This window comes from Bombyx mandarina, chromosome A1 (assembly GCF_030267445.1).
Source record: "Bombyx mandarina strain Sakado chromosome A1, ASM3026744v2".
NCBI lineage: Eukaryota > Metazoa > Arthropoda > Insecta > Lepidoptera > Bombycidae > Bombyx > Bombyx mandarina.
In genome coordinates this window covers 17,430,330-17,454,577 of record NC_143234.1, presented here as the reverse complement: position 1 = coordinate 17,454,577, position 24,248 = coordinate 17,430,330, and the positions used below count along the sequence as shown (strand labels likewise).

The 24,248-nt window shown below is 37.9% G+C and overlaps 1 protein-coding gene across 1 annotated transcript; it reads left to right on the top strand.

Annotated features, from left to right (window-relative positions):
- Positions 1 to 1,321: 1,321 nt before the first annotated feature.
- Positions 1,322 to 21,785, top strand: l(2)k09913 (transmembrane protein 53-like lethal (2) k09913). Its single transcript, XM_028169877.2, has 8 exons — positions 1,322 to 1,592; positions 3,138 to 3,227; positions 10,509 to 10,651; positions 12,065 to 12,230; positions 13,942 to 14,072; positions 14,796 to 14,933; positions 17,914 to 18,091; positions 19,311 to 21,785. Exons 2-8 carry the CDS (start codon positions 3,153 to 3,155, stop codon positions 19,455 to 19,457), a joined length of 978 nt encoding a protein of 325 aa, XP_028025678.2. The 5' UTR covers positions 1,322 to 1,592; positions 3,138 to 3,152; the 3' UTR covers positions 19,458 to 21,785.
- The last annotated feature ends 2,463 nt before the right edge of the window (positions 21,786 to 24,248 follow it).

The following is a 24,248-nucleotide window of genomic DNA, read 5'->3' as shown; positions in this document are numbered from 1 at the left end:
GTATAGCGTATCTTCATCAAAAGAAATCCCACAAAAACAGCATCGCTGTTAATGATGTCTGGGAAAGAATTCAAGACTCTTTTTCTCTTCAATGTTCTATTGACGAATTCAAAAGGAGGAGAAATTCGTGAGACATTCGTAAACAAGTGTAGGAGGAAGCGCAAACGGGTTCGCAAATTGAGTATGCGAACCCATTTGCACAGCCGCTAGGTTTGCGAATGAATGTTTGACGGCCCTTCACATGCGCTTAAACATTCGTACAATGTACGAATATTTGCGCGCATGTCAGTGGCCGGCATTACAGTGTTTCAGTAGATTTTAGGTAGGTACATTGTACGGTTCGTATGAAAAAACAGTGGCAAAATTACAGAGTTATAAATTTAAAGAATAACTGAATGTGATTAGAAATTTTTTTTAATTAACTTTACATACTGTATCATGTCATAAATGAGGGGGTTTCCCCTTTCACACACTAGTGTTGTAGCAGAACAGAGATAATGCTGTCAGATCCTGCATTCTATTGTATTTCTACTCTATTGTATTCTATTCTATTGTATGTATACATATAGACAATATAGGTAATTAATACATTTGTCAAAAAGATGAAATTTTATAGCGTGTAAGCGAGACCTTTAATCCAAGTCTTATATTTTCTTCCTTTATAGGTTAATCGAAAGACGATAAAACTTTCTTAAAATGTAACAAAGTATTTAAAAATGTTCCTCTGTTGCTTTAAAAATATCAAACATTTTTGAAACTCGATATTTTATAAATGGAAACATCAAACATCGCCAGAAAAGTATAGGAACTTCCAAACAAAATTGAAACATCGTACAAAGTACCTAGTGTATTCATAAACGTTTCTTAATAATGTGTGGTATAATTTATTATGTTTACTCATAGCTGGTACCGCTGGTCGTAACTTCTCGGGATTCTCTAAAAAGTCCACTGAAAAAATGTCAGTAAATGACCACCATTTTACTGAGATTATATTTCATCCTATATCATCTCATTTCACTTAATTTCATCCTAGGTGATTAATGTCTCAAATTAATAATCTTCATGGTAGTTTTCCAATTACAGAGCATAATGCGACTCAGTGACGCACAATGCCGAATTATGCTGAAGCTTAGTTGAGCATTATGTCGCATAATGCGCTCTTGTGCTGTAATTGGAAAACTACCTATTTCATTTCATTTCAGTCCATATGATAAAAGGTCTTAGTTACCAAGTTATAAAATCCCTCAAAAAAAACAAATAAGATATGACCTAAAGGTCTATGTTACCAGGTCAAAAAAAATTAAAAAGTGCATAATATGTCAATTGTCTTATATTATTTAGACACTGCTTAGATATTGGGAGCCGGCAGTAGTGTGTTTAAGTGTGTTTAATCATAAATATGTCTTATCTATGAGACTAATAGTGCTTAAACTGCTTAATATACGAAATCCGTATCTGCATTTAAATTGATTAATACTTGCTAGTTTCATTAAAAATATATCATTCCGTAAAAAAAATACAAAAGGTTATTTATAAACTATTTAAATTAGTGATTGAACAATTGAATATACCTTCAATACCAATTTCATAAGGTAAGCTTTACTATTATTGATTTAAATATGTAACTATAAAAAATACATTAAAACGGTATGAAAAATTCAATTCAATTTGACTAAACTTTGGAAAACGTTACTTAGTTATTCATCAAGAAGTTTATTTACTGTACAGATAATTGGGAATAATGCCTATTTAATGTACAACTGCGGCATTATTATAATTTCCATTAAGACATGATTTTTCAAATGTGGTAAGAATACATTGTCATTGCCCTTTAGCCTGAATTAAATGTAAGGTGATAGTTTTGCTTACTAGACGTTCTGTTACATATTTTATTTAAAATTGTTTTGTGCCGTGTAATAACGCATCCACACAAAAATGTCAATACCTGGTGTAAACAGGAGTTTTTTTTGCAACTAAATTGCTTAAGAAGCCATTCCAGCTATACTCTGATAGGATTTTTAACACTGTAAAGAAATGGTAACGTATCCAGGAAATATTAGAAATTGACAAAGCTAATCAAAAAACCTTAATATTTCAAAATTTTCTGATTTTTCTCATCTCAATCCTATAGTGCTTAATAAAACGCTGTTAGGATTGCAATAGCAGAATTGACATAAGACGCATCTTATGTCTGTCATTATCTAGTATCTCTGAAGATTGAGATTGCGTTTTAGCTTGCATAGAATATCTTACAGTTCTCTCTATTTACTTAACTATTAATTATTTAATAATATGGTAAAGTGCACATGTGAGTTATATTTATTTAATAGTTTAATAGTATTAGCTATAGAGAAATAGAGAGCCAGAGAAATAGCAATTTAATTGCCATAGTTAAAATCGGTATAATTTAATGGACCACAACATTACAAATTAGGGGCCACTTCAAGAAAGAGGTGTTTAGTGTCAACTACTATAATTTACTACTTATATAGTACTTAAAAATAGGAGAATGGAGTACAAGAAAAAGATACTGCCTTTATTCATTATAAAAATTGTATTGATTTATACACATATCTTACATTTTATTTATTTATAGCATTGATTGTTGGATGAGCTCACAACTCACCTGGTGTTAAGTGGTTACTGAAGCCCATTAGCCATCTACAACGTAAATGTGCCACCCACCTTGAGATAGGAATTCTATGGTCTCAGTATAGTTACAACGGCTGCCCCACCATTCAAACCGAAAAGCATTACTGCTCCACAGCACAAATAGGCGGGATGGTGCTACTTACCCATGCGGACTCACAGGAGGTCCTATCACCAGTAGTTATGCAAATAGGTAGGCAGCGGCTTGGCTCTGCCCCTGGCATTGCTGAAGTCCATGGGCGACGGTAACCACTCACCATCAGGTGGGCCGTATGTTCGTCTGCCTGATGTTATTCCTTCACCATGGAAGTCAATCGTGAACATTTTTTAAGTATGTGTTTGTATCTAGTGATGCACCGGCTACGTCTTATCTCTATCTATCTATATCTAAATCATCTACTATCAAACCGTGAGAACTTAGTTGCCCTGGTAATCAAATTAAGTCTACATTAATTGTTAAAGTGTTTTATAAACTTTATTTGTTACAGATTATTGAAAAGAAAATGGGTGTGTTTAGAAAATTTGTTTCGCATGCATTTAACAATGGAAAAATTGGTATGAAGAGCAGCGGAAAATCTGTAAGTTGATATATGGTCCTGTCAACTATCTAACTAGATTTTATTCTCTGTAGCCTTAAAATTACCACATTCTCTGTCAATATATTCAGACATCTGAATAATATGAAAAAATTTGCTTCTTAGCAGATTAATTAAAAGCACGGTAATTTAAAAAATAACTACACACCATTTAAATTGTCTTCTACAAAAGTCTATATGTATGTACCTTTATAATTACGATTTTATTAGACTCTCGAAAACCAAGGAATATACTACTCCTAATTATCTTGTCTATGTATCTTCTAATGTATGTATATTGACCTTGTAGGCAGACGAGCATATGACCCACCTGATGGTAAGTTGTTACCGTCACCCATGAACGTCAGCAGTGCTAGGGGCACAGCCAAGCCCCTACCTACTGTTAAGTACCCTCCACAAGTACTCTCCTCTTTTAAATATTTATTCGTTGTTCGTTCAGTAAATATCCATATCTAGATTAATAATAAAATATAAATGCGTTTCATAACAGTAGTAGTACATAACCTTTATTATCTAAGGCATAATTAATGATTCTCCTAGACAGTATCAAAATAAAAAGCCAACTAATGATAATGATAATAATACCTAATCTAGAATTATGGTCACGTTTCTGCTTCATTCGTTATCAGCATACTGATCACGTGTGTTGCAATTGCAGAGTTCATTGCAGAATAAATTACGTATGGTAGTGTGACGGCTAATATTATTATTGCTATTACTAACATTGATACATTTAAAAAAAATGCTATATGCCGTTGAAATTCGAAATCCAATTTCATATTCATATCAATCCTCTCTAGTCTTGTATTCAAGTCAAAATCGTGTAAAATTTCATACCCGATCCTGTGAACTGAACGGTAAACACGACGACGTCGCCCTAAACACGTAATTACGGATCGTCCCGATCCATTAACGGAACTTTTAGGTACCTCAAGCACCGGTCACCGTCCTCGCCGAACCCGTCGCTTGCGACGAAGGGCTCGACGAGTAAATTAACCCATAGACACAGCCCACTAAGTTTCTCGCCGGATCTTCTCAGTGGGTCGCGTTTCCGATCCGGTGGTAGATTCTGAGAAGCACTGCTCTTGCTAGGGCCAGTGCTAGCAACACTCCGGCTTGAGCCCCGTGAGCTCATCTACAGGTCAAAGAGAAGCTGAAATACCCTCTCAAGGCTATCAGCATAGGTAGGAAAAAAAATCAGTATTTTTCCACAAACTACTTTTACAATCAAGCAATAATAATATTGTGTGTTCTGTGGGGAGGGCTTTGAGGAATTGTTCGAAATGATCCAGCCATCCCGTTTTTATTATCCTACCGCCCGCCAGTGCGTTTACAGAGAACTTTTCTGTCTGGCTTTGGAATAACTCCCCTCAACATTTCCCGGGCACTATCAAATGTCTTTATCCAAACGAGGCTTGTGGAAAGTACTTAACGGTAGGCAGCGGCTTGACACTGCCCCTGGCATTGCTAAAGTCCATTAGCGGCCACCGGTATCCTATGACATAAGATTGATTACGGCATTCACGTGATGGCTCCAGTACCTGCATGCGTAGTTAGTTCGTCTGCACTATTTAGCAAATAAAAATACAGTTTAATTTATAATACCAGCGCGTACCCCGGCTTCGTTAACAGTAAGAATGATCAGTCACGTTAGTGGGGCGTTTGTTAATAAGGAAACTAAATAGGTCCGCTATACTGTTCAAAGTCTAGTCCTAGATAACATACGTACGTACATAGCTGGATCGATTTAGATATAAAACTACAGGAAACATCGAGTCTTATGGAAAAATATAGATTTTTTATTATACAGGGTGGCCCATAAGTCCTTTGATATGAAAAAAAAATTATTAAAATAAAACTAATTACATTATGAATTAAATTTTTATTTACATAAAAAGCTTAAAAAACGGGAATTATTTTTTGAAAATAACATCTCCTAAATGTAATCCGTTGCGATCACGGCACTCTTGCAAACGACGTCTAAAATTGTCGATGACTGCGCGGCACGTCACTGCTGAAATGCTTGTCATTTCTCTGTGGATGTTTTCTTTTAGGGCCTCAATTGACCGCGGGTTTGTGTCGTATACTTTAGCCTTAAGGTAGCCCCACAAAAAAAAATCCATCGGGGTCAGATCTGGACTACGTGGAGGCCAGGAAATGTCTCCTCTCTTAGAGATAACTTTGCCAGGAAAAAGTTGACGGATAACGGGCATAGCAGTGTTAGAGGTGTGAGAAGTGGCCCCATCCTGTTGAAACCACGTCCTGGCATTAAAGCCTGAAAAGTTTTGCAATTCTGGTATGAAAAACTCTTCGATCATAGCCACATATCGCTCCGACGTAACAGTAACTGCGCGCCCTCTGCCATCCTCAAAGAAGTAAGGCCCTAGGATACCATGGGCTGACATAGCGGCCCAAACAGTCAGTTTCGGACTATGTAAGGGCTTCTGATGCTTAAGTTTTGGATTGATGGGGCTCCAATAGCGGCAATTTTGTTTACTAACATGCCCGTTAAGATGGAAATGAGCCTCGTCAGAGAACATTATGTTATTGAAGGAAGTAAACCGATTCAACATTTAATTCGCATAATTTTGTCTTTGAATACCGTCAGTTTCCTTTAATTCTTGAACCAACTGAATTTTGTAAGGGTGCATATGTAAATCTTTCTTCAAAATCCGTTGTAACGTGGTCCTGGATACGTTTAATGCTCTAGCGCGCTTACGAGTTGACTGTGTCGGATTTTCGCGAATAGACTGTGTCACTGTGTCTATGTTTTGTTCCGTACGTGACGTCCTTGGGCGACCCAACCGCGGTTTATCTAACGTCGAACCGGTCTCCTCGAACTTAGCAACCCAGTTCTTAATCGTTTGAAGAGTGGGAGTGTCGTCAAAGTTGTTTAAACCTATGTGTTCTCGAAATTTACGTCGCGCAACGGTTGCCGAATTGTCGTTTTTATAAAACTCGCGCACACAAAACGCACGGTCCGCTCCGGTAAAACGCTCCATCGCGACTAAATTCCCAGAAACCGAAGTTACTCCCCCCGCTTCCCCTGCACCGCTCACGCGCGCCCTGTTCGTTTTATTCAAATTTTACTTTTCAAAGGACTTATGGGCCACCCTGTATTAAAACTACCCAAATACGGCTCGACAGTTTTTTTCCCACTATTTTCGCGGTCTCGCCTTTATGAAATTAAAATTACTTAATGAAAAGTAAAATACATACATAATCTTAGGTCTTGTCATATCATATTTTTATGTATGGTCATCTATTTAAAATTTGTTCCCTTCTTTTTATTCCTTAGAGTGGTGGATGAGCTCACAGCTCACCTAGTGTTAAGTGGTTGCTGAAGCCCATTAGACATCTACATCGTAAATGTGCCACCCACCTTGATATATAAGTTTTAAGGTCTCGAGTATAGTTTAAACGGCTGCCTCACCCTTCAACCCGAGAGCATTACTGCTTCACGGCAGAAATAGGCAGGGTGGAGGTACGTACCAGCGCGGACTCACAAGAGGTCCTACCACCAGTAATTACGCAAATTACAATATTGCGGGTTTGATTTTTATTACACGATGTTATTCCTTCACCGTGGAAGTCAATCGTGAATATTTGTTGAGTACGTATTTCATTAAAAAATTGGTACCCGCCTGGGATTCGAACACCGGTGCATCGGTCAACACGAATGCACCGGACGTCTTATCCTTTAGTTAGGCTACGATGACTTCTGATTTGAGTTGATGGCGTAGTTATTTTTTGAAATTATCTTTAATAGCTTTGGCGGATGAAAGATCACACGGTCCATTAAACAGCTTGAGACATAAGATTGAAGTACCAATCGTATTGTATAAGGGCTGTCCCACCTTCCAAACCTTAACGAATAACTGCTTCATGCCACATGCTGTTTTAATTCGAATAACTAAGCCAAATTAATTTGACATTTCGACCTAAAGGTGTATAATAATGTATAATAAACAATGTTCTTTTTGATTACGTTTATCAACAGACAGACTGATCGATAGTCTGGACGTTTAAAAAACGCTTACGACACAGAATTAAGTTTATCAGAACAGACTTTGCACCGTAGATAAATCATAAAATAACATTGCTTAAAGGAATTGCGATTGCTGACGACTCAAGCTGCGGCAATGAACTTGAACGTTCGACGGCTTTTAAATCACGCGGTACACACCCATTCGAATGTTTTGTTCCGTTTTTTTATTGAGAGATAATTAAAGAAACAGCCTTGAATGAGTTTATTGCCACCCTGGTTCTGTGAACCGGCTGTGGTACTGTAAAAACTGAGACCTTAGGATTCATGTCTCAGTGTGGGTGGCGGCATTTATGATCGTAGATGTATATGGGCCACGGTAATCAGTTAACATCAGGTGGGCAGTGAGCGAGACGAACCACCTAAGAAAAAAAAATCAAAGCAAACCTTTTGTAGTTTTTATGAAGTCACGATAATTTAAAAGCTATATACAAAAATAGCTTTTGCTCGAGTAGATATCCTATATACTAAATTAAGATTTATGTTATTGTGGGTCCGCTTCAAAGTTTTTGGAGTGTAAGTAATCGTGACCTTCAATGCGGCAACAGAAGTATTCATTATAATATTCCTCTTGGCTGAAGCAACAGTTAGAGTGACCTTGAGAAAATCTGGTAAACTTAACATAAGACACACCAGTGCAGCCGCAGTCGGATATATTTTATTATCTAAAATGCGTTTTTATTTTATTTTATTTCAAACTAGAATTGATGTTGAAGAGAAAAAAAGAACTGCGAATGACAAAATCAGTCTACATCGAATTATTACGTTTTGTTAGACGAATTGATCTCAAAAAACACAACACACGGCTTAAGTATCTTACTTATTTTAATTCACATATTTCTTTCTGCATAAACAGGAATATCAAGCACACATTGGCCTGCACATGATTCGAATATGATTACTTTATTTATTTATTGCTTAGATGGATGGACGAGCTCACAGCCCACCTGGTGTTAAGTGGCCACTGGAGCCCATAGACATCTACAACCTAAATGCGCCACCCACCTCGAGATATAAGTTCCAAGGTCTCAGCATAGTTACAACGGCTACCCCACCCTTCGAACCGAAACGCATTACTGCTTCACGGCGGAAATAGGCGGGGTGGTCCAGCCAAAAGACAATTGTGACGATTTTCATGTTAACGAGCATCAAATCGTTTGACTGTTTATGAATCACAAAAGACACACAATAAATGAGCACTTTCCTTGTTTCCGTGTGAATAAACTATTGTAATTCCCGTGGTCTAATTGTTTTATGATTGTCAAATAAATAAACGTAAACAGGATGTTGTCACGTAATTGCTATTCATACGATTTTTTGAACGATATCAAAGCATATTGCAATTCGTTTCGTTAAATTATTAAAGATAATCTATTTCATTTTCAAGTAACATTTGAGTTCAAAAATTAAAAATAATTTATTACAGAAATCAACGTGATCAAACCACGATTGTAAATTAATTCACCAATATTATTTTTATTAGGATTTTTCATTAGAAATAATTATTTTAAACCTATTCAGAAGTGTATAGTAGCTGTAAAAGTCAAATTTATTCTCGTTTATACTAAATAAGGATAAAACACGAAGTTATGTTGGATATTTAAAATTAAACAAAATTGAAAGTAGTTAACAATATAATGAACAAATTCTGCTGATTACCAATATAAAAAAAACATCGGTGTATTCGCTGGTCGTTTCGTGTCTTGGTCGTTTTTCCTTATGTGAATATATTTATCTGGGTAAGTGTCTAGCCCATCAAGGTAAATAGGTACTCTCAGACACAGCCCACTGAGTTTCTCGCCGGATCTTCTCAGTGGGTCGCGTTTCCGATCCGGTGGTAGATTCTGCGAAACACGACTCTTGCTAGGGTTCATGTTAGCATCGTCGTCAGGTTTGAGCCCCGTGAGCTCACCTACTAGTTACGGTTACGTTGGAATAGCCGCTCCAGGCTAGCAGCTTAGGTAGGAAAAAAAAAAGTAAATAGGTTAAATAGTTGTTATATTTTCATAAAATTGTATCTGATAACGTATTTTTAAATTGTACTTTTTACAAACATAGTAGAAGGGCTAGGGTAACTGTTCGTGAAGCCAAAACAGTAATAAAATACCCACAAGATGGTATCCGTTTGCTGCACTAAGTATAATTACATATCGTCCAAGTAGTTTCATTGTATTTCGTTAACCCGCAATCGAAAACGAATGGAAATGTAATCTTAATCTATATATTAATACGTGAAGCAAAAACTTTGTATCCCTTTTTACGAAAATTGCGCGGACGGAGGAGTATGAAATTTTCCACACTTATAGAGAATATAGAGAAGAAGTGCACAATGCTAATATTTTTTTTAAATAATGCATAAGCGATACATTAAATCAATAAAGAAAACATTACACACACTACATACCATGTATTTGACGCACACACGCATGCATACTATTTATTGTCAAACTTTGGTACTTGACGTCTGTTGTCAAATTGAGAATAGATTAAATATTGTTCGTCTTTGTTAATATTTTTTATAGTGTAGTTTTGGCGAAATTTGTGATTATAGAAGTATAAAATACAATCAATATAGTGTACAAACTTACAATTCCAATTAATTATAGTCGAATTTCGACTACTGCGGGGCCTCTAGTATATATAAATAAGGGTTTGGGCCAATTTTCATGAAATTTTGGTTTTCTAGTGTATTCGAGAATGGTTTAGCTTTACAATTCGGTCCACTAAAAATGCTTTTTTAAATATTATTTTTGTAAAAAAAAAAATGTTAAATTTTCGGATTTAGGACATGACTTCTGTCGGGTCCCCTATTATAATAAAATTAAAGAAAATAATAGTAATTAAACTTTTTTTTCCACCTAAGCTTAGACCGTCACCGAGTGAAACAAAGATTCGTTTTTTTATTTTTTATTGATTATATGGATGGACGACCTTACAGCCCACCTGGTTTTAAGTGGTTACTGGAGCCTATAGACGTCTACGACGTAAATGCGCCACCCACCTTGAGATAAAAGCTCTAAAGTCTCAAGTATAGTTATAACGGCTGCCCCGCCCTTCAAACCGAAACGCATTACTGCTTCACGGCAGAAATAGGCAGGGCGGTGGTACCTACCCGCGCGGACTGACAAGAGGTCCTACCACCAGTAAAACGATTCATAGAATGTGTTAATAAAAATTATACTTAAATATATTATTCAAAATTATTATTTAATTTACAGTCGCCGTTTCGTTCTCTGCTATCATGCGCTCCGGTAGCGATGGTAGGCTTCGAGCGTAGCGCTCATTCCCAGGACATCACGAAGAACATTCAATACATCAGCAACGAGAAAGTCAAACTAACAACGGATCCGAAAACAATGAAGTAAGTGACGCCAGGCAAGAATGTGTTCTGTTTTAATTGGCAAGACGATCGTTATTCCAGTGGACTTTGATCGCATGTTTAAACCGTAGATTTTACGCAACAATAGGGGGAAAGGTTAATTGGAGCGGTGGATTATTCCTATTACAGACAGAGAATTGGAGTAAAAAGTATTCTTCGATGGAAACCGCGTCAACCTATTTAATGTAAGATACTTTGACCTGACCACGGCCAATCAATAATGATCTTAATAAATTCGCGACTCGCGTTGTATAACAATTGATCTGGTCAATTGACTATCACCAGTGGTATTTGTATTATCTGATGCAATGCGTAGAGTATGCCTTATTTCTAACTAAAATTGGATATCTATTTTACTTTAATGTAAATTGAGGTCAATGTATAGTGCTCTTCTTAACCTTATATTGCACTATTTTTTATTAATATAAAAAGAAAATGATATTAAATAAAAGTGTAATATTTACAAACAATACTAACTATATCGTATCAAAGTTCATGAATTGTCTAAATTAATTTATCTAAATCCTTTTCTAAATCTGTGTATTTATTTAAAGTTTCTCCATTATATTAGTTAATAATTAGCTGTATATTAATTTTATGAACATTTTAATGTTTTAGTCTACTTAACATCTCTATTCTTAAGCAGTTAAAAACAGAAAATACTCAACGTCTATCCACAACTTGCCTACAAAGTATGTTGCGGTATTTTGGTCATGTTGCACGCAGGGATACCAGCAATTTGGAACGCCTTGTGGTGACTGGTAAAATCGAGGGAAAAAGGCCTAGGGGTAGAGGTCCCAAACGATGGTCGCACCAAATAGGGGAGGAACTAAAAAATACCTGTCAGCGACGCACTCCACCAGGCTACAGAACGGGTTCGATGGAGACAACTGGTTGACGGAATCGGACGGAGTCACGATCCTCAGCAATGAGGGACCGATTTAAGAGAGAGAGAGAGAGCCTACTTAATAATACATACTTGTTTATTGAAGTGAAACTTGTTTATCGACGTAGGGAGGAAAAAACGTATGTAACGTTTTTCGGTTACGCGCCATCATAATTTCTTCTGTTACGCGCCATGTTTATTTTATTTCTGTTTAGTTTGTTAACAACAGATGTCGCTGCTGCTCGTAAATTCAACATTTCCTGAATCGCGGTGACGAGACGTTACACAGTTGATAGACGTTCTTGTATTTCTCTTGCTAAATCATACCTACTTGGCGTCGGGATACCGTGATCATGCAGGCGATTCCCTCGGGGTGCGGCTGCTCCATTGCACTGCGGAGTGGTTGACCCTTGCGATTATTTTTATATTTAATAAGTTTCACTTCTACCGTGTGTGACTTGCACACACACACACACACATTTTTTATTTATTATATTTTTCTCCATCAGACTGGACCAGCAAAGAGACAGGCCTCTCTGCATAATGATCAACTGGCTGCTGGCCCGACAGAAGCACGTTATGAAATACGCGACGTTGTACTTGGAGCAGGGGTTGGACGTGCTCTCGGTGTCGTGCACTCCGTGGCAGCTAATGTGGCCCATGAAGGGATCGCAGGTAAATTTATTCCTTTTTTTTTATTGCTTAGATGGGTGGACGAGCTCACAGCCCACCTGGTGTTATGTGGTTACTGGAGCCCATAGACATCTACAACGTAAATGCGCCACCCCCCCTTGAGATATAAGTTCTAAGATCTCAGTATAGTTACAACGGCTGCCCTACCCTTCAAACCGAAACGCATTACTGCTTCACGGCAGAAATAGGCAGGGCGGTGGTACCTACCCGTGCGGACTCACAAGAAGTCCTACTACCAGTATTTCCTTATCAATATTTTTTTTATTGCCTTTGTAGGCAGACGAGCTCACGGCCCACCTGATGGTCAGTGGTTACTGTCGCCCATGGACTTCAGCAATGCCAAGAGCAGATCCAAGTCGCTGCCTACCATAATAAATATGTTTTCTGCTTTTCTGTTTTCACCATGTTCTATGATTCGTAGTCGGATTTCGTTCTGCGAATCTAGCATAACCCCTCGCTCGATGTTACCAGAAAAGATAGGATAAAAAAAAAAGTCGGATTTTTCACTTCTAAGAATATATATGAACATAATATGTAATAACAAAATAGTACAAAGTGAAAATCACCTTAAGGTATATCTATGTTTTTAAATACAGGTATACCGCTCTCCCAACATGTTAAATTTGTAATTTAGAAAGATTGAAGCATGTTGGAATTTCTGGGATAAAAAAATTCTTTGGATACTCTCTCATTCATGAACTACCAGTCGATTTGTATATTAGATTCGTTTTATTATTATTATAATAATTAAAATTATCTTACCCGTCATTCCAGGTAACCTAGGTAAAAAGGATTTTTTTTCTTCCAAATAACGATATATATTACATTAATTTTTTTTTTGTTTCTGTTTGGATATCTTTAATATCGAGATATTCTATTCAGAGTTGCGTATAATTTAGTAATTAAATATTCCCTAAGTTTAAATTATCGCAGCAGTCCTAACATCCTCAAGATCCCCAAGGCCTTTAGAAATGATTATATTGACTCGGAAGACGAATAAATTAAAATTAGTATATATTTTTTCCCTACCTATTCGCTGATATGTAGCTTAAGTGAGTATTCCAGCTACGTCCGGACGGGTAGGTCAACTCACGGGCTCAACTTGAGAGACTGCTAACACTAGCCCTTGCAAGAGCAGTGCTTTGCCACAGAATCGGAATCGCGACCCACTGAGAAGATCCGGCGAGAAAGTCATAGGGAAATTAGTATCTGCTTCGGAATTGCGCCACTTGAGACGTCACCATAACTAATTACTATAATTTTTTTAAGGGATTTTATGACCCGGTAACTAAGACCGTTAGGTAATGTCTTATCTTAATTTATATACTTATTTTTATGAAAAATGATAATTTGGAGTGAATTGAAATGAAATGAGATGAGATGATATGGGATGAAATATTTATAATGTCAGTAAAATTGTGGCCATTTACTGAGATTTTTTCAGTGGACTTTTTGGAGGATCCCGAGAAGTTACGTCCAGCGGCTTTGTTTCATTTTCCCACATTTGTGCACTTTCACAGATATTAAACAGTTAATAAACCCACGTTATTACAAATTTAAACCTGAAGAAACACTAAATAGACAAAATAAAACAAATGACACAACTTCACTCCTCGCGTTCCCGCCAAAAAGTCTCACCATAACTAATACATCAAACCACAGATGACAAAAAATCTGTTTGTCATGTCGGCAGCTAGTTGCCGGTGATGTTCTCAAATTCATGGCTTCGAACGAGAATGAGCAGCCCCTCGTGGTGCACGGGTTCTCGATTGCTGGATACATGTGGGGAGAAGTTTACGTGCACGTCATGAATAATAGGAAGATGTGAGTATGAGTTTAATCTCTTTACAATGCGTTAGTATTTTTAGCTCTTATTGCATTCGATTAAGGTTGAATTTAGAATGGTCTTCTTGTGCTAAGCGTCATTTTGTTATTGAATTCGTTTTTCTGTTTACGCAAGGAGACGCGCTAAGTCTCAACCTTCAATGATGACTTATAGCTAGTCTTTATAAAATGTACATAGAGAATGCAATATAACCCAGGTTATAATGCAAATCGTAATATTTTTAACTGTGTTAATAGCATATGCTATGGTCGGTCATCGATTGGTTATTTCTTGGTCATGTGGTGGCCTAGAGTAAACCTATTATAAATAAAATAAAAACAGATTTCTCAGAGTATATCTTCAATTGTCTGCAGTCGTTAATCCGCCTCTATATTGCCTCTAAGGGCATATTAGCATATCTTGCTGATGGTTAGTGGACATCGCTCATGGAAGTGAGCAATTCCAGGAGCACAGCCAAGTCGCTGCCTATAGCTTTGATGTTGACAGAGGATGAACCAAAACGGATGGGTGCCACCATCTTATCTATTGCTACTCTATGGTGGAACAACGGTCGTAGGATATAAAATTATTAACACTGACTCCATTTCTCAAGGCCTCAAGGGCAGTAGTAACTTAATGTTAACCGTGGGATTCGGTAACTGCTTAACATGAAGAGGACCGTCAGCTCACAGCATTAAAGAAGTTGATTAAAAATTCCGCAGGTACCAACCGGTAATGGACCGCATCGTGGCGCAGGTGTGGGACTCTGCCGCGGACATCAGCGAGATCACGATCGGCGTGCCGGCCGCCGTCTTCCCGAAGAACCAGATCATGCAGAATACTCTGCGGGCGTATATGGAGTGAGTTGTGTTTATTTTTACTGGTGGTAGGTCCTCTTGTGAGTCCGCACGAGTAGGTATCACCACCCCACCTATTTCTGCCGTGAAGCAGTAATGCGTTTCGGTTTGAAGGGTGGGGCAGCCGTTGTAACTATACTGAGATCTTAGAACTTATATCTCAAGGTGGGTGGCGCATTTACGTTGTAAACGTACGTGGTTTACGTTGTAAATGCGCCACCATGCGCCATATGGACTCCAGTAACCACTTAACACCAGGTGGGCTGTGAGCTCGTCTACCCATCTAAGCAATAAAAAAAATATTTGATATTAGGGGACGTCCATTAATTACTTGAGGCATTATTGAAAGTTTTTCGACTCCCCCTCCCCCATTAGTGAGATTTAGCTTGATCCCCTCCCCCCAGAACACCCCACGTAATTAATGGACGCCCATGGTTTGCTTGGTAGCTAACACATTCTTAGAGGATTGATACTTAGACCTCATAACTCAAAGTGGGGGGCGGCATTCGAGTAGTGTTGTTTATTGGCTCCGGTAACCAACTTAACATCAGATGGGCCGTGAGCTCATTCACGCGTCTATGCAATCAGAAAAATCTTTGCAATTCACTGTTGCTTATGTATGATATATACTAAGTGTTAACTGCGGCTTCGACCAACTGATCAAGGATAAGTTTCTGTGTAGTTTCACGTAGAAGTGGCTATGTCGCACTCCTAACCTAATATTAATAATTTTTAGTCATTATTAAATATTGTCATTTCATTGCTTCGTTTCAACGTGAAACAAGGACAAACAAACACACTCGCATGTATAATATTTATAAAAGTATGTTATATTTGTTGTTATGTTAATTGCTTGTTCTGACTGGCTAATAACGCAGAGCCAAAGCCGCCGGGACTTTATATTATAAGAATCCACTAAGTTTGAAAGCAAAAAGTGCATCTACTTGCTTCAAGTCCGAAATAAATGTATACTTGTAAAAAGATACGATGTTTATTCGTCCCTGTAGCAAAAAAATTTCCGTTTCTTTATTATCTTCCATCGACAATCAGTGGCAAACTATGGCCATTGTCAATGTACACACGACCGACCTCGGCCCTGCCAATTAAATATCACTCACAGCGTAACGATCTAATAATTTCGATATGAAACTTGTCGACTGGAACTTAGAAGCGCAGAAGTCTGATGTCCATGTTTACTTCGAGTATTTCAAATTGTCTACATAACAATCGATTTTTATGTTTAGTTTTTTTTTTCTATGTATTTATTGCTTAGAGTAGTTATTGCATCTGATATCGGAACCTAATGAATGGAAAAAGAAAATATTGTTTGTTCATTACGGGATTATCTTTTTAAGAATTCGTATGGTTGAGTCATTACTATTTGAATTGGATGTTATGACCTTTAAAACGGAACGCATGGTGGCTTAGTAGTGGCATCAATCTCCGTTTCCAATACGCTCTGTCACTAGTAAATGCTGATAGATAATCCAATACTACGGTCCATTCCCTGATCTCTGTACGTCATATCGCATCTTTTATAATTGAACTCTCTTCTTCAACCCGTGTCCACCCAATGCTGAGTGAAGGTCTTTTCGAATGCACCCCATTCTCTTCGGTCTCTTGCCTTTCGCATCCAGTTCTTACCAACCACTTTGATCAGGTCATCGGTCCACCTCATTGGTTGTCTGCCCACGTTACGACGTCGAGGTGTCCACAAGGTCTCCACTCCAGTACTGTTGTGCCCCACCGATTGTCGGTGCGACGACATATGTGGCCGGCTTGCTTCCACTTTTCCGAGCCATCACTGGCTTCTGTTGATTTTGGTTTTATTTTTCCTACCTAAGCTGATAGCCTTGAGAGGCTATTTCGGCGGAACCTTAACTAGTAGGTGAGGTCACGGGGCTCAAACCTGATGAAGTTGCTAACACGAACCCTAGCAAAAGCCGTGCTTCGAAGAATCTACCACCGGACCGGAAACGCGACCCACTGAGAAAATCCGGCGAGCAACTCAGCGGGCTGTGTCTGAGGGTTAATTTACTCGTCGAGCCCTTTGTCGCAAGTGACGGGTTCGACGAGAACGGTGACCGGTGCTTGAAGTACCTAAAAGCATCGTTAGTGGATCGGATAAAAGTCGATTTGTTAGTGTAAAGTCGAGTGGGTATTATTGCTCGGTAGGCCAACGGTCCAAATGTTGTTGTTCGGAACTTGTATATATGCAAGCTTATCTTGAAAATATCGTAAGCGAGATTCAGGCATCTGTTAAATATCTTGCGTTGTATGATGGCTACCCGCCACAATTTTCTTAAACTTTTTAGTTAAGCCACTTCAATTCGAATGGTGCGATATATGAAGTAGATGGGTCTATTCTAGGCTAATGAAAGTGTAGGGTATGAAGTTATGTAGTTATGAAGCGAAGACTTTTTGGCGGGAACGCGAGGAGTGAAGTTGTGTGATTTGTTTTATTTTGTCTATTTAGTGTTTCTTCGGGTTTAAATATGTAATTACGGTGGTTTATTAACTGTTTAATATCTGAAAGTGCACAAATGTGGGAAAATAAAACAAAGCCGCTGGACGTAGCTTCTCGGGATCCTGCAAAAAGCCACTGAAAAAGTCTCAGTAAATAACCACCATTTTACTGAGATTATATTTCATCCCATATTATTATTACCTCATCTCATTTCATTTAATTTCATCTCAGTTAATTAATGTCTCAAATTAATCATCTTCATTTCATTTCATTTCACTCCTATCATAATTTTTCATAAAAATAAGAATATAAATTAAAATAAGACTTGACCTAAAGGTCTTAGTTACCAGGTCATAAAATTTCTTAAAAAAAAGTTACGAAGCTACGGATTTTAAATACGTAAAAATGATAATATGGAGTGAAATGAAATGAAGATGATTAATTTGAGGCATTAATCAACTGGGATGAAATAAAATGAGATGAGATGATAGCTACGGATGTGTTGTGCCGGCCCAGATACCACATGAAGACGTTCTATACGAGCGCGACGTCGCACTACATCCGCTCGTCCCAGCTGTTCCACTCGCCGCCGTGCGCCGCGCCCGCGCTGTTCCTGCTCTCCCGCAGCGACCCCGTCGGCGCCGAGCCCAGCAACCGCAGCGTGCACGACTCCTGGTGCAGCATGGGGATTAAGGTAACGCGCGTCTCTATACTATCGATACTAGGGATGGGCAAATATTTTGATAGTCGGGAATATGGCCCCATGTTGCAGATGAAAATTTGACCTTGGGCCAAACAGTTTTTTTTTCCAATTTTATATTGTGCGACTATTATGCATACTGTAATTGTTCAAATCAAATCAAATCAAACTTTATAAGCTAAAACACGGTTTACAAAATTGTTCATAGTTATTTTATAGAACAGCGTGTTTCTACCAGGTCGGCGTGCGAATATTGTACATAATTATTTATATTAAATGCAGTCAGTAAATATGTTAATTAATTAAAATATCAAACAAAAAAATAAATTAATTGAATAAGAATTAGTTATTTGTATCATAAAACGAAAACAAAGAACAGAAAGAAGCTAATTTAAAATTAACATAATGTTTTATCATTTAAAAAATCGTTAACTGTATAATAACAATAACATCTTAAGGTTAATAATTTTTTCAAGTTCTTTTATCATAATTAGTTAGTTCAATTATCATAATTATATTTTCGAATAGGAGGCGCTGAAAAGAGCGGTTGTCCGGGAGAAAATTTTGGCTCCCACCGGCCCCGATAAATATATCAGTATTGCTTAATATTTTATCTAAAAAAAATTATGCACCAATTTATGTTAGACAAAAACTAATATTTGTGTTTTTAATAATAATATATACAATGCTTCACGGGCCAGACAAAATTCTGCCATTTGCCCAGGCCTGATCGATACTGATTACAGTTACGATGCACCGACCAAATAAAGGCAGCTCTAAACGGTCCAGTCAACGAATGAAGTCGGGTGTTCGAATCCTGCAGGCGGGTACCAATTTTTCTAATGTAATACGTACTTAACAAATGTTCACGATTGACTTCCACGGCGAAGGAATAACATCGTGTGATAAAAATCAAACCCGCAAAATTATAATTTGCGTTATTACTGGTGGTAAGATCTATTGAGTCCGCACAGATAGGTAGGAACTCACAGCCGACCTAGTGTTAAGTGAGACTGAGATATGAGTTCTAAGGTCTCAGTATAGTTACAACGGCTGTCCCACCCTTCGAACCGAAACGCATTCCTGCTTCTCGGCAGAAATAGGCAGGGTGGTGGTACCTACCAGTGCGGACTCACAAGACGTCCTACCACCAGTAAACCCTACCTACATAAATGTGCAGTACAACAGACCCTAACTACAATACGATTTCCAGTGCACGTGGAAGTGCTGGGATAAGTCTCCCCACGTCCAGCATTACACCCACCATCCGAAGGAGTACCTCACCGCACTATACGCGCATCTCGACGCCAGTGGACTTATCTCACAACCTGAAAAAATTCAACGAAGGATTGCTCTCTAGCCCTCTACATGTTAATTATTAGTTCTTACACGTTTTCCGATGTTCTTTGTAACGTTTTTTATTTCGTAACGAATTTAGGAATTCGTAATTCCTATGGCGAACGGTGGCGAATGAATGAAATTTGAATGAGCGAATGAATGACATTTCTGTGTGATTTGGCGGGAAAATTTAAAATTCGAAAAAATCTAGTATGTCGTTACTAAAAAAATAAAATTTATACATACTCAGAAACGTATCCTATTAAGATTAATGATTCGCGAAGTACTGTACTCTTTAATTTAAGTGTCAAAATATTCGATCGTGTCTTTTTTAACCCTTGTAGTGCTGAACTTGTTTTGCAGAAATTGTTAAAATATTTTTGAAAAAACGTACCTTATAAAAAACTTTAACTTAAAAATAATACGAAAATCAATGCTAATAAAAATAATTTCAAATGTGTAGTTATTTATAAAACTTAGTAACTTATTAATAAACGTTATACACGCGCGCGTTACGTCACGTTCGTATAGTACGATACTTAATACCTATAATCAATCTGCACAATAGTCGGTATTCCGACGGTCCGCACTTTATGCGCATTAATAGAGAGTCGATATATCGACGGTTCGCGCTCTAAGGGTTAAATAGCAGCCATGATGTTAGCTTTAGGTGATTTTAGTGATATTTAATCTTTTTACTATTTACTACCTTTAGTTATGCAATAGCCGTTATCACGTACGCTTTTGTGTCTGACGTATTTGACAAGGGCCTGGAATGTAGAAATGAAAAATACCTATGAAACAATATCAATTTTATATTGAACTAGCTGAACCGGCAGACTTCGTAGTGCCTCAATCGATAAATAAAAGAGCTAAACTTTTGTACAAAATAAACTTAAAACAACGACGGGGGACACATCAAAGGAAAAACGAAATTGTTATTTTTATTTAATTCCGAGCATTTTCATATTTATCTACCTTATAAACCTTCTCTGGAATTCTATAAATAATTCAAGACCAAAATTAGCCAAATCGGTCCAGCTGTTCTCGAGTTTTAGCGAGACTAACGAACAGCAATTCATTTTTATATACCTAGATAGAATATAGATATAGATATATGAAATCAATTTGTATTGAATGAATGGAAAGCGAGTAGGTCCGATTGGAGATCCACTAAGGAAAATTCCGTGGCTCCCTACGGCTTAGGAATTTTGAACCTTGTTGTCGGGCACTAACGACACGCTTAGGAGTTCATTCGCAGCTCGGGTAGTATGGATGAGCTCGGCTCTAGGATCGACTCATTTTCCAAATTCCAATGATACCATTGTTTTTCTATTTACTGATGTTAAAAACGCGTCATGGAATATGATAAAAAAAAACATGACTGCATCAAAGTGAATGTAAAAATATGATAATGTGCTTTGTTGCAACAACAATGTTAAGGTCGATGGACGACTAGAAAAATAATTATATGAGTAGTCAATACCATAAGGTATTGAATTATAATCGTTACTATTTCGATTCTAACTCTCAATCGATTCTAATATTCAGTTATAACTCCACAAGTACCTACTAGGTTTTTATGGTTTATTATAAGATGTCAGACCAAGCGAACCATATTTTTTTTTTTTTTTATTGCCCTTGTAGGCAGACGAGCATACGGCCCACCTGATGGTGAGTGGTTACCGTCGCCCATGGACTTCAGCAATGCCAGGGGCAGAGCCAAGCCGCTGTCTACCGCTTAATACTCTCCACAAGCCTCGTTTGAAGAAGGACATGTCATAGCGCTCGGGAAACACCGTGGAGGGGAGCTCATTCCACAGCCGGATGGTACGTGGCAAAAAAGACCTCTGGAAACGCACTGTGGATGATCGCAGTGGCTCCAGGTAGTATGGATGAACTCTACTCCGGTGGCGGGCGGTGCGATGGTAAAAACGAGATGCCGGTATCATCTCGAACAATTCCTCAATAAACTGTAATTGTTGTGTTCACGAATGCTTACGGTTGATTGGAACTGTTTTTATGGGTGTGGGTTGCACATTTTTTTTCCTATTTCTATTAAGCAGAGATTCGGTTAAAATTCTTGTATTAGTCCGAAAATATCTGCAAATCTGTGATTTTATTTAATATTACGACTCTCATTTAAAACAAAACAAAAATTTGTGAAATAAAAATACATTTTGTACCAAAAACCTTTTTTTCTATTAAATGTAATCGTTTTTAAATGTTTACTTACTTGTTAATACGTATCACAGAATATTGCTTATATTAGTTTAGTTAGTTTTGTGTAATGTTATAAGAAACTATTGTTAAGAAAATTTTATAAAATTTAATAAAATGTTTTAAATTGTTTTTATTTCTTATTAAAAATAATTTCTCACTTTTGCAACACTAAACTGAACCTCTCATCTAAATGTATCAAATGTAATCACATCACTATTTTGCAAAACTTTGAGAAACTGATGAACGATAGAAAGGTTTGAAAGTTTTGAAACCATTCTACCGCTCAGCAGTCAAACATCCCTATTCTTGATAGTTACGTAATACCATCTAGATTTCGATCTCATGTATTTATTGCATACATAAATTCACTCGCTTCTTAAGATCAAGGGAGCCCACGGTGCAATTGAGGCTCGACTTGCCATAGTCAAGTTGTGATGTCTCCTCCTTGCGTCGTATTCCTCACTGCTGAGGGTCGTGACCACCACTTTTGTATCACCTTCGCACGCACGATCTTTGATGTGTACGAAATTTGTGATGGCTATGATTATGACCTTTGACCAACTATCACAAAGTGGGTCGTGAACTCTTTCAGGCGTCTACGCAACGTAAATAATCACAATGCGGCTTGCCACCACCAATGAAATTATTATTAGGCCGAGTAATTATTTTGTGATTATTGAGGGCTGTGCTGTGTGAATATTGTACCTTGTACTTATGGAGAGTACAGGTAAGGACCACAATCTTTTATAGAGGACAAGGTACCGTATGTTTCATGGGGAATGCTCTGAGGAATTGTTTGAGATGATACCATCATCTTAACCTTCTTCAGACGAGGCTTGTAGAGAGTATTTAACGGTAGGCAGCGGCATTGCTCTGACCCTGGCATTGCTGAAGTCCATGGGCGACGGTAACCACTCACTTTGAAGTCGTCGTGGCCTAAAGGATAAGACGTCCGGTGTATTCGTATGTAGGGATGCACCGGTGTTCGAATCCCGCAGGCGGGTACCAATTTTTCTAATGAAATACGTACTCAACAAATGTTCACGATTGACTTCCACGGTGAAGGAATAACATCGTGTAATAAAAACCAAACCCGCAAAATTATAATTTGCGTAATCACTGGTGGTAGGACCACTTGGGAGTCCTCACGGGTAGGTACCACCACCCCGCCTATTTCCGCCGTGAAGCAGTAATGCGTTTCGGTTCCAAGGGTGGGGTAGCCGTTGTAACTATACTGAGACCTTAGAACTTATATCTCGAGGTGGGTGGCGCATTTACGTTGTAGATGTCTATGGGCTCCAGTAACTACTTAACACCAAGTGGGCTGTGAGCTCGTCCATCCATCTAAGCAATAAAAAAAAAAAACCATCAGCTAGGTGGGCCGTATGCTCGTCTGCCTACAAATAGCGCTAGTGTAGGAAGAAATGACATGAGTATAGCAGGCAGTTTTAAACAGAGGGAAGTCTGCTGGATTGTAGTGAAGTGTGGTAGTTACTATGGCGCCACTTTTATTGGCTTCCTTGCATCAGACACTTTTTAATACACTGACATGGTACTCCTTACTTGTAATACCCAACATACTTGTAAATTTCTTCATGATTGACATGAATCACTCTTGGAGAATTAAATGATTATGCACTTTTTTCGCCCACCCATCTGCCAGTAGCTTCGAGGGACTGTTTCGGCTTCACTACGACTGCTTGAGCTGGTAGAAGAAAGCCATGAATAGAGGAGTCTGGAGAGACATACTTGAATAGGCTAAGGGACACCCTGGCCTGTAAGGTCTAACATGATGATGATTATGATGGCCGGTGGACACACCTGGCTTATTCAGAAAGATTTTTTTATCATGTATCACCAGATCGGAATCGGGACCCACTGAGAATATCCGGCGAGAAACACAAGGGCGAGAGAGAACATACTTTATTGCATACCAAAACACATAACATCAGAAAACAGTCAACAAGCAGATACGTTTGTACAATAGGCGGTCTTATCGCTAAAAGCGATCTCTTCCAGACAACTGTTTAATTACCCGAAATTCTGGACACATAAAGATACAGCAAGTATGTTGCGGTGTACTATTAACAATACATTATTAAAGAAAATACATACATACAATAAATAAATAGATAAATACAAGTCGATTTGATTTAGAGTTTGTGTATTTTTTCCCCTTTCAAATCTTTGGTAGCATAAGAGGCTAATCCAACTTCGCGCGGATCCTCTATCTATGTGTACCGGTGTGTAAGAGCTTCCGAGTAAGAGAAATAAATGTACCTACAGTGAAAAGTGATGACTAAACAAAAAACAACGCTGAAAATCTTAAGTCCATAGTAACTATAATATTTGCATTCGTCGGTAGACAACCTCGAATTATGTAAATAAATTCATGATTTATTTAGCATACACATTTATTCGTCATAGTACACTGCATACACAGACGTTATCATTTTTCTTTTTTTCCTACCTATCCTGATAGCCTCGAGAGGCTATATTAGCTTTACCCTAGCGTGTAGGTGAACTCTCGGGGATCAAACTGGAGGTTTTGCCAACACTGGCCCTAGTACGAGCAGTGTTTCGCAGAATC